Source organism: Falco rusticolus, chromosome 2 (assembly GCF_015220075.1).
Source record: "Falco rusticolus isolate bFalRus1 chromosome 2, bFalRus1.pri, whole genome shotgun sequence".
NCBI classification, from domain to species: Eukaryota; Metazoa; Chordata; class Aves; order Falconiformes; family Falconidae; genus Falco; species Falco rusticolus.
In genome coordinates, this window is record NC_051188.1 from 113,172,306 (window position 1) to 113,189,226 (window position 16,921).

Sequence of the window (16,921 nt, forward strand, 5' to 3'; positions counted from 1 at the left end):
GTGGGTAATTGCTTAAAGAAGCACCATTAAAAGCACAAATGCTAACTACTCCAGGACAGAGAAATGGTAGGAAATGTAGTAGAAAACCCTCTTGGTTAAATCATGAGCTCTCCACTGCCTCCAGCACATGACAAATGCATACAGATTGTGGACACCAAGCCAAGTAGCTGAGGACAAGTTAACACTAACAAAAGAACTTCACAAAGGCAGAAAGACCAAGTCACAAAACGGTCAAAACCAGCCGGACAATATTCCACAGGCGTTACAGTTTATTAGGGGAGAACCAAGGAAAGTATTATTTTCTCATCAGAGAATAAAAGTAATGACAAATTGATGCCAAAAATGCTAGACCAAAAAACAGCTGCAAGAAATACCAACTTAGGAAACCAAGCTATTCACTAAGATAGCAAATACCTTTAGGACATTTGCTCCATTTCCAAAGTCTGCAGGAAAATTATTTACTTTCTTCATTTCGATCCTGGTTTTGAAAATTAGAATTCTAAACAAATCTTGTTTGTAATCTGAAGATACATTCCAATTTATGGGGTTCCAAACGTAACTTTTTTTTTTTTTTCTCCCCATATTCGGTGAACAGAAAGAGAGCAAAGAACTGTTTGGCAGCATCGCAACACCTGCTGTTCCAGGAGATAAGTTGCTCATAGATTAATCATAAAGCAGACATCATCGCTGTTACCAAGAGTGCCCTATAAACTGAAAGTCCACACAACAAACAGGAGCGCTTTCATCTATAATCACATTTAGTGCTAAAAAGCTCAAGTGACGTTCAATCAACTGTGGATTTGACTAAATAGTCTGTCCAAAACAGCAGTGGCAAGGCAGAGCTGTTGCAACAGCCCCGGAGCAGGGGCTGACACTCCCAACCTTTTGTTTAATTTCCCACCCCCCACCCCCCAGAACGTTCAAATAGCTCACTGCAACACCCATTGCCTTTTAGTAGCTCTCTCACAATGAATATTCAATAAAGAGTCACCATTTCCCTAGCATTTTGACAAGGACACAGAAGAATATGTGGAATTTTGCAGTCTGAAATATTTGCCTTGCTTAAATTTGCTTTCCGTGCAAATAAAGAAAAAAGGTATTAAGAACACCACAAGCGTTCTTGCAATTAAGGTAAAAAAGCATGCTAAATATACTCATTAAAACATCTTCAAGTTGGTTATTTTCCATACTAAATTCCTAAAAGAGACCAAAACACAATTTGGATTAGTCTTTGGATTACGCCGAGATGCCCACCTCCTATAAAATCAACACGAAAGAAAATACTTAAGTGATTTTCTTCTCATTCTCTAAATACTCGAGATCACCTACAAAATTAAATCCAGGCGGGAAACAGGCACTTTCTCAGCAGCCATCCCAGGAGGACACAGCTGGGGCAGGAGCCAGCAGCGCCCATGGGATGCTCCCGGGCAGCGTGGGAGGGGGTCCCGCACCCAGCCTGCTGCCCTGGCCCAGCAGCCGGGCACCGCTGCACACCAGTCCTGCTTCTCAGGCCTCTCCCTCCTTGTCCTCGCCACCCTGAGGTGCGTGCCTCATGGCTTTTAACCCTTTGGTGTGCAGCTTGTGAGACCAAGCAGCATGACACACGCAGCTCTTTGGCGACGGCAGGCAGAGTGGAAAACATCAAAGCCCATGCCCAGAGCTTCCCATGTGACAACATCTGTACTTCACCAGTCACCACCAGCAGTTAAGGTACCCAGTGACAGGCAGTGGGAATGGAAAAAGTAATTAATCACACCATTAAGTATGAAGCAGCAAAGACGCAACACCATGCTCTCTTTCTTGGTCTTAACTGTTCTCTGTCAACCCGCGTCTCCAGTCTCTCCCATTTTCCTCTCTCTGCTTCCATACAAAACCATTCAGCTTGCAGATCTCTATGTCTTATCCCAAGCAGCAAGGACTTCCTTTCTGGGTACACATGGGCACACCGCCTGGCTAATCCTACCCTCCTCCTTCCAAAGGCAATGCTGTTAGCAGAGCCGACAGCCCCACTGGAATAGTTATCGCCTGCTGACAGCTTGGATGTAACACTCCTGTGGTCAAAAGCTCCAGTGAATTGCAGACAGCTCAACAAGCAGCAAATTCTATATCTGAAACTACCTACCACTTATGCCAGTCTTACAACAAACACAAAAGATGAGCAGAAAATTAAGTGAGCTTGTTCAATTATTATGCTCTGCCTGGAAGCACTATTCACGTCCCATCCTTTCTTGCAATCACCGCCAGTAGCCACATTATTCTCTTTGGCCTAATAAGTTTTATTAATCATATACAACAAGCTTGAAAAACTTGAGGGCCAATTTTATTCAGAAGGAAGATACAACAATTAGGCAGCTGAGGTCTTTTAATGCCTGCAACATGCGGGTTCGCCTGAGCTGTGTGTTGGTAGCTGAAGCTTTTTGTTGGCAGTAAACAGGTAATGATTAGAGCCTGACTACAGTGCTGTAAGCTAATTTTCTGAGAGGTTGCAGCAGAACTGGCTCTTGGTCCATCCCAGAAATAAGAAATCAGGCAAACCCTAGCCCACCATGGCTGTTAAGAGCTGTGGAACCACCAGCAGAGCCCATTTCACCAAGTACCTGCAGCATGAAAGGGACTTATCTCATTGCCAGAGCACCTTGTTTCAGCACATCAAAGTCTGCTCAGAATTTCTAGGTTAATGGAAATGCTGACACATTGCAGGTGACTGGACCAATTCCATGAAATACAGATTAGAGGGGAAAATAAAATCATAAGCATGGAAACCACACTTTTCAGCCAGGGTTAATTAACACAGCGATGCTTCTCCAGCTTTCACACACACACACCACCATCTCCCTAAGTTCTATTTCCTCTGTTTCTGTTAGATCTTACTCCTCAACATTTCTCTTTGTGCAAAGGAATTACAGAATGTTCTTGCTTTGCACCCTAAAAGTCACAACACACTTGCACCGTGATTGCCAAAAGAAGACTGCTCCACAGCCTAACTCTTCGTTTTGACAGCCACGTCATCCTTCGATCTGGCCGCAGCGGTCCAGCTTCTGAATAAGACAGACCTGCACTGCTGTAGTTGTCCACAGGAACGACCCCTGTTCGATTGTCACACGGAGCACCACCAGCCTAGGAACCCAAGTTTAAATCCAGCTGGGCAGTCCCCTAAGCAACAAGAGATCTCCCCCCAGTTTCAGAGGCTTCCAGTCACAACAGACTCCTTGGCAGCGTCATGATTGTGAAAGCTCCCGGCTGACAGGGAGAACAAAAAAGGGTGCTGGATCACGCCCACAACGCACCACCAGCTGTGGGCCAGCAGAACTGGGAAACCGCTTCCTTACACTACGGCACTATGATGGATTTCACAAGAGCTCCAAAACATTTCCCTACTCAGCACTGCAAAAAACCTGCTTTCAATAATTCTGACTATCTGCCACTATTTTTTCCCAGAGGCTTTATGCAACAAAAGATGTGTCTCCTTCCCCACAGATGGCACGGAGGAGCTGTACACAGCTCTGAGATAGTGACCCATCATTGCCATTTAACAGCACGAGAAAGGCATCGCTTGGTACCAGGCATGAATGGACTACCTTCTGTAGGCACTTTTTATTAAGGCAGAGAATCACTCTTCATGCCTTTCCAACTAAAATAAAATGTTTGGACTGGAGGGATGTCAGTAGGTGCCCCCCCCATGTCTATTTAGAAGTGATAAAGGGAAGTGCAATTAAAAGGCTCAGGGACATCCTCATGCCTAAGAACACTGGTGGAGCAGAGATGATTTCCTTCAGCAACGAGCAGGCAAAGGCCGTTCGAAACCCACATTTCGGTACGTTTACTGCTGCATTAGCATCTGGGAGGTCTGACAAACCTGACAAACGAGGACTGCAGGTAACAACGGGTCAGGGGCAGGAAGGGTGGTGGTGGTTCAGCTTGGAAGCACAAGGATAAGAAGAAATAAATGGTTTGGTTAAGAGTGTTCTAAACAAGCACACCACCTGCATTTTTCACAACTTCAAGTTTCTGTTCCCAATAAAACCACACTGTGAACTCAGCTTCTAAGAAACTGGTCAGTAAACATTCACCCAAATAGCACCAGAATCATTTAGGTAAATATTTGCATATTTGCATGTTTACTTGAAAATGAATCTTAGAAAACTGCCCATTTCTGTTTCTCATTTCCATACCAAGTACAATTCCAAATTGGCTTTTTTTTCTTCCACTAGCAATACAAACAGAAAGTTTAATTAAAAAAAAATAAAACAAAATAAACAAAGATGACAAATACCTCCGCCACACAACTTATTTACCCAGAAAAAAACCCAACTCTTTTATTTCTGCATTTCTGCTGGATGTGTTTCTTTGACCTTCTACGTTTTGGGGTTCCCTGTATCACTTCCTGGTTTCTAACACAAAATTGAAGAGAGAATGCCATTGCTAAAATGGAAAAAAGTGCCTCATTTTCACCACCGATCTGTGACTCCAGCACAGAAATATATCAATTACTGATTTGAGGAAAGACAGCACATACCTCATACCATGTTTAAACAAAACTCAGATCAGTATTTCCCCAACTCCATCTTTAAAAGTTTCAAATGTTTCAAGAGCTGTACTGATATTTAGAGAAAGATTTCAAAAAATTTAGTAAAATGGGTTGCTCTCCCCCACCGCCTTCAGATTAGGAAAGACTTTTGCGGGGTATTTTGAGTGTTCTGCTGGCCTGCTTTGTGGTAAAGTCTGAGTACTGTTCGTTGAAGTCCAAGTATGGTATCAGCAGTAGCTGAGCTGGTGTTAGACTGCTTATGCCTACACTGTTGCATAGTTCATATTTATCATTGTTGGATCATAATTCTGATAGATAATCTCTGATAAGACAGGAGGCTTGACCACTGCTGTTTTCACACGTGATGGTGTGGACCTGAAATTCTTAGTCTGCAATATAAAGAAAAACATGTACCATTATATTATGTTGTAAAATTTTGTGGAACCATCATCTCTATAGAGTCCAAACAAAAAAACAAGACCAGAAGAAACCTGGTAGGTAACATAAATTTTGCAACAGAACTGTGAAGTTATTCCTCTAAGCTCTGTGACCAGAGGGGCAGGGCACAGAAGGTGAAACCTGACATGACAGAAAGATACAACAACCACCTTCACGATGCCTGAACAGGACAGCCTTCAAATCTTTTTTTCTTAATATGATTGAAAGCAAATTTTGAAATGTTGGTATTTTCAGCAAAATAGATGCTAATGAACAATGTTAACTTCTCTAGGGGAAAAAAAAAAAACCCACAAAAAATCCCAAACAAACAACCAAAAAACACCCAGACAGGCCACAGGCAATCCAGTTTAGGCACCTAAAATTACTGGAAGCTTTTCACTTTGATCTCTGTAACTCCCATTCGCATCAGCCAAATTGTCCCAAATGCCATGGAAGAGCATATCAAGAAATTAATCATTCTAACTTCAGATTGACTAGTTTGCAACAAGGCACACAGCCATTAATTTAACCATGAGTAGAAAACAAAATATGAAGAATTACTTTTTCAATGTGCATTAAATGAGGCAGAAGCCCTGGAGAAAAGGCAGCATATTATCACGCTGTTAAATATGTATCACAACACACTGAAATTAGAGAGGAAGTAAAAGTTGTGGTGGCAAATGTATTGCTGCTGCTTCCGAGCTTCCAAGTATTTGAACCACAACTTAAAAGTTTCATGGCTGTGTTTGTCCCTAATAGAGCATAAGGAAGTGCACCCTTTCCCCCTCATTGTTAAATGCATGTCTGTTTTCATCCCATCTTTCATCAGGCAGGTTTCTGCCATCAAGGACAATAAATATTCTTAAGCAAAAGATCAGAATTAAAATTACTCTCTGAAGCAGAAATGTGAAAACATTAACTTTTAGGAGGTTTAAAATTCAGCTTAACCACTGGCATTGTAAATGTGATTTATTGTATTCTTAAGGCAGGGAATGCACTACATCACTCTCCATCTAGTGCTTAAACAACTACTCAGGTACTCTTAATATACACAAAGGTAGGGCCATCCAAAGGACAGACACCCTCCCAGATCCACTGTTCCTCATACACCCCCACCACCACACACAGAGATAAATGGGAGTTTTGTCAAAGCACGCACATTGCAATGAAATTACATGTTTTAGTGAAAAATACAGAAACAACTGCAAAGCGTGTGCACACACACAAACCCAACACTTACTGCCAATGGTGCTGCTGACCCACGTGCCAGTTTAGGTACCTGGAAAACTGGAAGTAAGAAATTAAAATGGTTTGCTGGGGCAAGGTGCACAGCTGTTACACCAAGAGTTCTCCTCTAGCTGTCCTCAGCTGTTGAAAGACTTTCTTCAAAATAGTACGCTCATACGTTAAAGTCCTTTTTTTTTTTTTTTTTTTGGTGTGTCCTACTTTTGACTGCACTATTGTTTTATTTTTCACTTTATTGCAGCTTTTGGTCACCCTGGTTGAATTGATTCAGTTAAGTGCATTTTTCCTCAGTTCTGCAGGGACACGTTGGGCCAAGGAGCCCATCTGTGCGCATTGTCCCTCTCCTCATCTGCCCCAAAGAAGCCAGTCACTGTGACAGGGACAAGCTCCCATCAAAGTGCTACAAGCACTGGTCCGTGCTGCCACCGCTGATGACACCCGCCCTTCTGCTTTCTGTTTTCCTCACCCTGCCTCCCCTGCTCTTCTAGTGCACACCTCCCCTCCTTGTCCCCTCTCACCAACCCTCTTTCACCCCATTTGTTCAGACCTGGTGGCTGAAATACACCTGCAATGTAACATGCCTAGTGCGGGGGGGGGAATAACCTGGAAGACACTGAGCCCACAGAAGAAACCCAGACAAGCAGTAAGGCTAGAGCAGCACTGAGGCAAAGGAGAGGACTAAACCAGGCACTCTGATTCTCTGCAGGTTCCTTCCATTTACAGTTCACCCACCTCTACGTTGCCTTCTCCCAGTGCTTCATCTCCCGCTCTCCTGAAAACACTCTCTCCTTCAGCCTGTTGTTCTCTCTTACTCCCATTTTAAGCCTCCGCTTGGGCTTCTACTCCCTTCATCCTCCATCACAGCCATCTTACCCGACTCCAAGAGTAGCAAACCATCATCTGAGTTGTCAGGATCAAATTATTCAGTATAAACCTGACCCAGTATCAATTAAATATATGCATCCTGAGAAATGGTTAGTGTACCAGGAGAAAGTATGTACATTTGGCCTATTCTTACGCTTGCTCAGGGGAAAACTTACAACTGCTGATGGAAACAGGACACTTGTTTGTGCCTAGTCATTAGACTAGCTTGTGGACTGTCATCCTTATGTATAGTTTTATGTCGTTAAATGCAGAACAATCACATTCTAAAAACTCATTAACTACCTGACTCTCAGAAAGAATCCTTTTCATCCTGGATAACTCTCTGACATACATATAATGTATTAATATCATAATAACTATGGCGCTTACAAAACTCCAGACTTGTTTGAAAGTTTCCACCCCTTATTTTACTAGGACTTTTTCAGAAGGACAATGTATCACATATAGATATTTTCCTCAATCCTTGCCTCCCACCCCACTCTCAACAATAAAGGACATGTCCTTGTACCTGCACATAGTCAGCAATAGACTTGTAATACATTTCAGGCTCATCAAATGCCTTACCTCTGCGTGTGAAAATCAAGCATAAAGTCACACCACTGACAGCAGCAACACTTGCAGGTCCTGCTATCAGGAGGTAAGGAATCCTGGGAGAAGTATCTGAGAGATGAGAAAAGAAAGCTAGTTAGAGCTAGATGTCAGTACCCACTGACTGCACGATGCTACTATCTACCTTAACCAGAGGAGAAAGCTAATCCTGTACCCCACAGCTCAAACGAGCTGAGACACACAGATGAGATGTCTGGATGCCAGCCAGCAATAGGAACTCACACCCATCACTTGTGTGTACAAACACATTTCTGTTTTCAACTCATCTGCCTACACGGTCTCCTTCAAATGAGCTCTCCAGCCATCCCAGTAAAATGCTGTTATCAATGACCGGTGTATGCTGACTTGTATCCTTCATGCCTCTGCTGACTCATTTCAGTGATACGAGCACTTCTTCAGCCATTCTTACAAAACCTACTGGAACAGACTTCCAACAGGTCCGGCACAGCCAGCTGAGAGGCTGAATTTTACCTTTTACTACCTTTGGCCCCGGGAAAGGTCACTTGAAAGTCACAGACAGACATTCGCCAAGGAATTTTTCTCCAGACCATCACCACTGTGGGAAGCTGGACGAAATTCAGCTTCAGGGGTTCAAAGCTTCAAACCAAAAATTAGTGAGCTGTATTACAGTGGCTGCTGAAAGCAACTTTTCTGTCATTGATGATTAAAAAGATTACTGAAACATTGTACTGGGCTTGCATGACAAGGCTTTGGTAGTGGGGGGCTGCAGAGGTGCCTTCTGTGAGAAGATGCCAGAAGCTGCCCCCATGTCCAATGGAGCCAACGCCAGCTGGATCCAAGACAGACCCACCGCTGGGCAAGGCTGAGCCCATCAGCAACATTGGTAACATCTCTGGGATAACGTATTTAAGAAATGGTAAAAACGGCTGCACAACAGCAGCTGGGAGGAATAACGTGCGAGAGCCCCAGCCCCGCAGCCCCCCAGGCCGGGGCAGGAGGAGGCCGGGGGGCTCCAGGCGCCGCAGCAGAGACCCCCCGGCAGCCCCTGGAGAAGCCCCCGGCCAGGCGGGCCGTGCCCCCAGCCCATGGAGCCCCCGGGGGAGCAGCTCCCCCCCGCAGCCCGGGCAGGACCCCCCCGGGGCAGGGGGTGCCCGCAGGGGGCTGTGACCCGCGGGCAGCGGCGCTGGGGCAGCTCCTGGCAGGGCCCGTGGCCCCGCGGGGAGAGGAGCCCGGGCTGGGGACCCCGCGGGGACCCCCCTGGGGCCGGCTGGGCCTGGGGGGCTGCGCCCTGGCAGGGCCCCGGGCTGGGGCAGTATTTCTGGCAGGACCTGTGGCCCCATGGGGGACCCACACTGGAGCAGCCCATGAAGGATTGCTACTGGTGGGAAGGACCCATGTTTGGAGAAGTTCATGAAGGACTGCGTCCCACGGGTCAGATCCCACGCTGGAGCAGAGGCAGAGCATGAGGAGGAAGGAGCAGCAGAGACAAAGTGTTATGAACTGACCGCAGCCCCGTTCCCTGCACCGCTCAGGGGGAGGAGGGAGAGAAGTTGGGAGTGAAGCTGAGCACAGGAAGAAGGGAGGGGTGGGGGGAAAGTGCTTTTAGATTCATTCTTATTTCTCACTATCCTACCCTGATTTGATTGGCTAAAAATTAAATTAAATTAATTTCCCTGAGTCAAGTCTGTTTTGCCCGTGACAGTAAGTGGTGAATAACCTCCCTGTCCTTATCTCAACCCGTGAGCTTTTTGTTGTATTCCTCTCCCCCTGTCTCGTTGAGGCAGTGGAGCGATGGAGCAGCTTGGTGGGCACCGGGTGGCAGCCAGCCAAGGCCAACCTACCAAAAGCAGAATGAGAAACTTTTGTGAAACAGAACAGGGACAGAAAGAAGCACGCACTGACAGTTTCTCCATACAATGCCCCGAAACATTTGGTTTCAACTGACTAATTCAAAGTTATTAATTTCTCTACCAACATACACTAGGACTTTGGCTTGTAACCCCACTTAAACCAATCTGCTGAGCCCTGGAACTCAGTGGAACAGCTTCACAGCAGCGCACAAAGAAGCCCAAGAGCATGATGAAGAGCAATTGCAGAACAACGTTACATACGTGACAGGTCTAGGGAGAGGGTCTGGTTTGTAGCTGGGTGGGTAACCAGGCAGGTGACAGTGGGATGCGTGCTGTTGACCCAGGCTATGTAGCTCACTCTGGTCACTGTTCCGTTGGGGTGATGGACTTCTTCCTCGGTGCTGTGACTACTTGCAGAGACCCAGGAGATGTCAGCAGCTGGCTTTCCAGCAGATGCTCGACAGACCACTCCCCTGCTGTTGTCACAGGTCAGAGTCACTGTCGGAGGGACTAGAGAATTAAAAAAGGCCACAAGCATTAGTTCTAGTTCAGTACTAAATCACCGACTGAGAAACTGACAATCAGGTCGTATTTAGCTTGCATGACTAATTCAAGAGTTTTAAAAATAATTTGCAATATTAGTACCAACGATCTTCACACAAAAAGATACATCAAAAAGTAGTCCCAGGTGAGTATCTCTAAAACTAGCTAGCTGCATCTAAAAGTACTGCTTCCTCCTGTTTTCTGAAAGGTGACTGCAGCTGTAACAGGTGAAGGTGGGATGACAGAGGGGGTGGATTAAATGGAGATTTGTAAGCAGGGCAGCACGCATACTGAAGAGAACACAGCTTGCTGCAGCTCCAGCTACAACATTTAGGAGATTGGGCAGGTAGGATCAGGACTTGGATAGTAAGGAAATAAAGGAGGAATTGGACAAAACTGTTCTGCCTAAAGCTGAACGATTCATGTTCTGCATTTGACGAAACAGGCAAAGGCTCAGACAATACCTAAGCCATTATGGGAAAGGCAAGGCCCTGCAGAGAAAAACAACAACAACAAAAAATAATCAAGTGATAAAAATTAATAATAGCAATTATAGAGTTCCAAAATTCATTTCCCATAATTATTAGTTATATTCAGATGGCTTAACTAACATGGCCAGAACACAAAATCTTCTCTCATGGCTTGTTTTTGGTTTTGGGTTTGTTTGGGTTTTTTTAATTTATGGAAACCTAGAGATAGTTTACCTGTCTATCTGAAAAGGATTATTTGATGTATTCATTATGTTTCCTAATATTCTTTTGTTCCTGACTATGTGGAAAAGAGACTAATTTCATTTTTTAGTGATGCAGTCTTATAGACAGCTTTCAATATTTCTGGAAGAGTAAAATATTTCCAGATAGTGTCCTGAAACTTTTGCTTCCTTCCTATTCAGCTCTTACCCAGGCAAAACACATGTTGACCTCATTGTGAATTTTGTTTTAGCATCCTCTTGCTCGGCTTGTAGGTGCAATGTTTATTTGGTACCTTCTATGTGCATTAACTTAACCAAGAGTGTATACTCCTGGTTGTGTGAACATTATGCCCAAAGAACTCGTTCAGAAACTATGCAGACTGTTGGAATTGTGCCTTTTAAAACATCCCATTTGCGAGTCAGGAGGAGTTAAATAAACCAAAACACAAAACCCCCAGATTATTTCTCCACAGAACAGCCAAGTCCTGTTGCACAATTCCTCATGCCTTTTGCCTTTCTCCACATAGCCAGAGTAAATCAGCTTACCTCTTTATTTTCAATTTCAGTATGGATCCAAAATGAATTTCATTTCTTACCACCAAAGCAAATCATTTTTATCTACACAACATACACACCCAGAAAAAGGCAAGATGTCTATTACCTGTCACAGTTAGAGAAGAGAAAAATAGAAAATTCCCTGCTCTGCTGATGACTTCACAGGTGTAGTTTCCCTCATCATCAAGGTTCACAGGGTGAATCCGAAGAGCAGGGTCACTGTCAGGTGAATATCTCCACATCATCCTCTCACTGCAGTTTAACTTCTTTGTCTTGTTGTGATCACTTCTATAGGCCAACAAGCAGCAAGTGCTGCATTTCATCTTCCATATCACCATTAGCAAAGGCTCCTTGGAGGTGTAAGGGCAACTCAACACAGCCTCATGACCAACCTCCACATTCACCATGTTGTAAGCTACATAAGAAGAAAAAAGACATTAAAAATGATGCTACAGCCATCGTCAAAGCCTAGGAACCTGGCTTCATCACACTTAAAAATTTCTGCTTCCTTACTGTACTGGCACCTTGGAGACACACCGCTCTGTGCAGACACATATAAGTAGCATTACTGGAATAAATCTGGAAATGCAGTGGGGACGATGCCTTTCTGCTGGGGCACGGTGCAGTTATGTGATGTGTGCTGATGAGATGCAGGTCCTCCACCTTTTTTTAGGCAACAGATTTCTACCACTTTAATATAGGTTTTGAAAAACTAATGGGGGGCGGGGCGGGGGGGGGGGCGGGAAGAGAGGAATATTCAACCTTAAGGAAAAGTAAACTACTTTTCACAAAAATTATTGAGTTATTGAATTAGGCACCTTGGTCAAAGTGTGAGTAAAACCAGGGATAGCGGTGAAACATACACCTGTGACAAGGTTAAAACCCCAGATCACTCAGTGCACTAGTTCTCAGGCATATTTGATAATGGGCATATATAGATCCGGTTTCTACGAGAAAATCATAGCTCTCCTGATATCGTCCCAGTTGAACAGGAGATGGCTCTTCAGACGATCTGTGTTGGATTTCTATCAGATATATCATCGCGTACCGCTCCGCAAGGCGCACGATTATTTTGGCAGCTGAGGTGACATCGCTATTTGCATTCACATTGAACAATAAGCAAAATTTCCCCTGGTGAACTGTGAAGTCTCAGTGTACTGGTGAGCTGGGAATATAGAGTACTAAAGAGCGCTGTATGTAGTTTTAGATCTTTCTTGCTTACCTTGTCCTTCAACCAGATCGATTAGCAAGAAAAGGAGCGCAGCCAGAACTGCCCATGTCTGAGCCATCTTTAGCAGAAGGAATCAGCAACTGCAGAAAGCAAAGGCAAAGAAAATGGCACGTAGTCAAAAACTGTGAGAACCCCTTTAAGAAGAACACATAGTAAAACCTGTTTCCTTTGAAAAACCAAGTTCTAAACAGTACCTCATGTCCAGTATCATTCTTGTACTGAAGAAAGTAAAGCAAAAAGGGTTTTGAAAATAAGAACCCCACTATTGTTTACAAACAAGTTTAAAAAATCCAGGTTCTCTGATACCATTTTACAGGCACCTCTGGCCGCTCCCTATTCACGCCCAGCTAGCTAGCACAAAGATAGCTACAGACCCCTTCCTGCTGCTTCACAGACTTACCTGCAGAAGATGAAAAAAGGTTTTGCAAGAGCAAACGTGCACGCGTTACAACTCTTTCTGAAAAATCAAGGTAACAGCATGTACAGGAAACCTCATCAACTTCATCAACTGTTTGACAAAAAAATGATTCCTGACCCTTGCGTGCTTTTCATTTCTTGAAGGGTAACTCAATTCTGCAGTAGAACAAAAAGGGGCAAACATCCTATTGCAAGAGATCAAAACCACGTGAGTTTGTTTGCTGCTTTCCTAGACACAGTGAACCAGAGGCATCTAGTAACTTATGCTGTTCCACAACCAGATGTACATTTTAACAAACCATATCTTAGAAACGGCTAGCTCCTTTTTGGCAAAAAGAGCAGCAGTTCATTGGTAAGATTAAGACAGCGCCGTCATCCAAACGCGTTGTTTTCTGGTTCACACAAAAAAGCAGAACTCTACGCTATCCTAAAGCTTTCCAATCAAAATATATGTGGTTCTCAGTGGAGATTCCTGATGTGAACCCGTTCAGCTGTTGTTTGAACATGGATTTGGCCAAAAACATCACTGATACCTTCCTATGGTCAGGTATCATATACAAACGACCCCAATTTGGCATGGCAAACTTGCACTGCACTGCACTGAACAATATACACATGTATTCCCGCAGTCAAACTCCCAAACTCTTTGGCTCAGGTCTCAAGGAGAAGCACCCTGCTGCAGTAGGCACCTGTGCTGGTTTATCACAGCAGAAATGTTCACAACCAACACACTGCTGTGCCCCAGCCAGCTGGGGAAAAAAAGCCCAGGTCTCAGAGCATCTGCTTGTTTCCACAGCACTGTAGTTCTCTGATGTTACTGTCTCAGAAATCAGTGGCCACACTTTTGTCTTGAGGGTCCTTGTAGCCTGCCCATAAAGCCATCTCATTGTCCATCACTCGCCTCCGCATTCCCTCAAATCATGCTCGTGGTAGACCTTTTGTCATTCTCTCCTTTGTGCCATCATTTGTATCTCTTTAAATCTTTTATGTTCTGAATCAGTCACCCACAGCGATGACTGGAAAATTGTGTTTTCATCCCATGGGAAATACTGAAACATTGTTTTCATTCCCAAGTCAAACCCTAATACGCACCAGAGAAGCAAATATCTTTGTGCAATGATTGAATCAGAAATGTCATATGTTTTGCAACAGGACTACCCTTCTGGGCTATTAAGATCACACACTGTTCACACCCATATTTAAATACAAAAATGCTTCTCAGTATGCGCTGGGAAGAGGAGGAAAGGCAGCCAGGGTTCACTGCGCACGCAGGAACCTAAATCCTCATCTGGTATCAATTGCTGTAAAAGTAACAGGCTTCAATTACGCAGCCTTAAAAAAATCATTTTAAATGTCAAATACATCAAGTGAGGACACCTGGTGCACAGAAGAAATACCAGAGCACTGCTACATTTGTGGCACAAAAAGAACAAACGCTGCCACATTTGTGAGCTGAGTGCAAAAGAAAATAATATTTTTTTAAACACAACGCGATGTGCCCGCACATTCAGACAACAGCCTGACGGTTTTCTTCACGGTTCTAACAAAACACTGATGCATCTAGATGAAAAGCTTTCGTTGTAACCCGTAAAAAGTTGTAGTACAACCATGCTGATCAGTACTCTGCTACTAACATGCAACAAGGAATATAACTCTTATATTAAAAAACTCCCAAATTCAAATTCTTGTTCACTTAAAATCTTTGCCACAAATGAAATATTTTCTTTTATGTTACTTGATGCAGTCAAAAGGTTTGGGGTATTTTTGCAATTTGGATAAAGTATGCATGCAAAAGTTGCTTTCAATCAAAAAGTGTGAAAAATTATTTTTTTTTTTAAACCAAAAAATAAAAGATGCTTTTTGGCCAGAATTATGTACTTAATTTGACCCAATTTGCAAATAATTTTTCAGACGCTTTCAAAAGAAAAGTAAAAAAAAACTTCCACAGTGTTTATCAGCAAACTCAGTATTCACCAATTTTGATGGATCTATAAATATGCATAAAGAGAATATTGTCATATTGGAACTTGTCCCAGAGAACAATCTTTATTTAAAAATGCATATAAGTCTCATATATATGGGGGTTATTTGCTCAAAAGAACAGGCATTAATGATTAAAAGTGGAGCCCTACAGAAAGAAGAGAGTATATGTTTAAATATTCATGTATGAAGCACAGAATTTAGACTGCAAATTTCAAGGTTCACAATCCTTGAATGCTTGTGTAAGCGAGAAGTCAGTCTCAAAGTAAAACCCAAAAAGGAGAAACCAAGCAGAGCTGAATCAAATTGATCTAAAAGCTGCAAATGAATATTTGTAGATCGTCTTGTGTTATTTCCTTTGATGAAATTAAAATGCCTCACTAACTACATAAAAATAAATTAAAATTTTTACTCAGCCTTGATGGCGGTGGCTGGCACAAGATGCGCATCACTCTTACATCAGCCTCAGCTTTCCAGCGGGGGAACGGCACCGGTCACCCCCAGATCCATCCTGAGGAACGCTGAGGCTGGAGGAGCGTTACCCGGCTGCCAGGCTGGAGAGGAGCCCTCCGGCCAGGGGTGCCTGCGAGGCGCACAGCAGCAGGGCCACCGCGCTCCGGTCTTCTGATACTCACAGTTCTGGGGATGGGTAGGGAGATGTTAGCGCAGGCAGCTGGTCCAGCGTAGATGCCTGTCCCGGTGGCTGCTGGCGAGGCGGCTCCTGTGCCCAGAGATGTACCTGGACCCCCCCACTCCGTCCTCACGAGTACAGTTGCAAAGAAGTAAGAACTAGCTCAGTTTAGGACCATCCATCCAAGATAATCCCCGTTTTCAGCTGTACAGTTCATTAATTCCATTTTGTTGATTCTTCCAAGATCTTAACAGGCAGCTGATATGTCCCACAGACAGGCATAAGCCCCTACCCCCTCCGAAAGGGCTGAGTGAAAACAAACCAGCTGGTCGCACACTCCCGCGGCAGGGATGTGACACCAACTAGGGAAACAAACCGCTTTCTGACACAAAGAACAAACCACAACACAAAGCTGTCTGCTGCTACACATCAAACACGAGCTACGAGCCTTGAGCTACGCAAAGCACCGACTTAAAATCAGATAAACGTAAGCAAAGTCCAACATAATGAAAATATACGTTGACACAATCCGGAGGAGGAAAAGGTGCAGACTATAAAGAACGAGGAATCAGTCAGTGCGGCAGTCGTCACCACAACTTTTTAAAGAGTAACCAATATGTCACAATAGCCATTGCCATGATTAACTCTGCAAAATATGGCTCTGCTTTGCAGCTGAAGCATTTTAAAGGGTAGAGAAGACCTTGCCTCAAAAGTCTGTCCTGTATAACAGATCTTTGGGCAGGAGAGGGCTGGCAGGGACGGCAAGAAGAGGAGGCAGGTGCACACAGCTGTGTCACCTCTCCCACCGGAGGGCACGAGGAGAAGGTAAGCAATACACGAAGCAAGGCTACGTTATTTAAAATCCAAACCCACGCTTTTATGGGTTAGAGCCTTCATATCACCCACTACAAGGCATTTGATGTTTCCACCTCTTCACCCAGGCTTCTCTTCTCCAAGCCATACTCCCCATCCCTTGGCTCTGGGAGGGCGGCAGGGCTTCTGCAGGCACGAGTCCTTGCACCCTGCGTGGGGCTGGCTGTCGTCGCAGGGGGCCGGGAGCCCTTAACCAAACACTCACCAACCACACAGCAACCAGTACTGAAGCCTGCAGGCAGCCAACACCTTTTCTGAAGTGAGAGGTGCTGGTTATGCCACATGTTCAACATCCCCAGGTCAGCCTCCACGTTCAGCTGTCCTTTTGAGCATGGGGAACTCGAGGAGCTGGGGTTACCCATGGTACGGCATTTGCAATAAATAACTGGAGCAGTTCAAACGGCAATTTCTCCCATTACTCCTCAGTTTTAACACGAGCTGCCAGGCGTTTGATTTGTAAGCGTTACCTGAAGAAGTGCAGCAG

General features: G+C 44.3%; 1 protein-coding gene across 1 annotated transcript; it reads right to left on the bottom strand.

The window, feature by feature from the left end:
- Window positions 1-2,925: 2,925 nt before the first annotated feature.
- LOC119143560 (cell surface glycoprotein CD200 receptor 1-A-like) lies at window positions 2,926-16,050 on the bottom strand. The gene is given in 9 exon segments (XM_037377936.1): window positions 2,926-3,117; window positions 4,731-4,802; window positions 4,804-4,917; window positions 6,207-6,253; window positions 7,661-7,756; window positions 9,778-10,026; window positions 11,412-11,720; window positions 12,528-12,616; window positions 15,569-16,050. Coding segments are annotated over 8 exon segments (1,146 nt in total). The 5' UTR covers window positions 12,595-12,616; window positions 15,569-16,050.
- Between the last annotated feature and the right edge of the window lie 871 nt (window positions 16,051-16,921).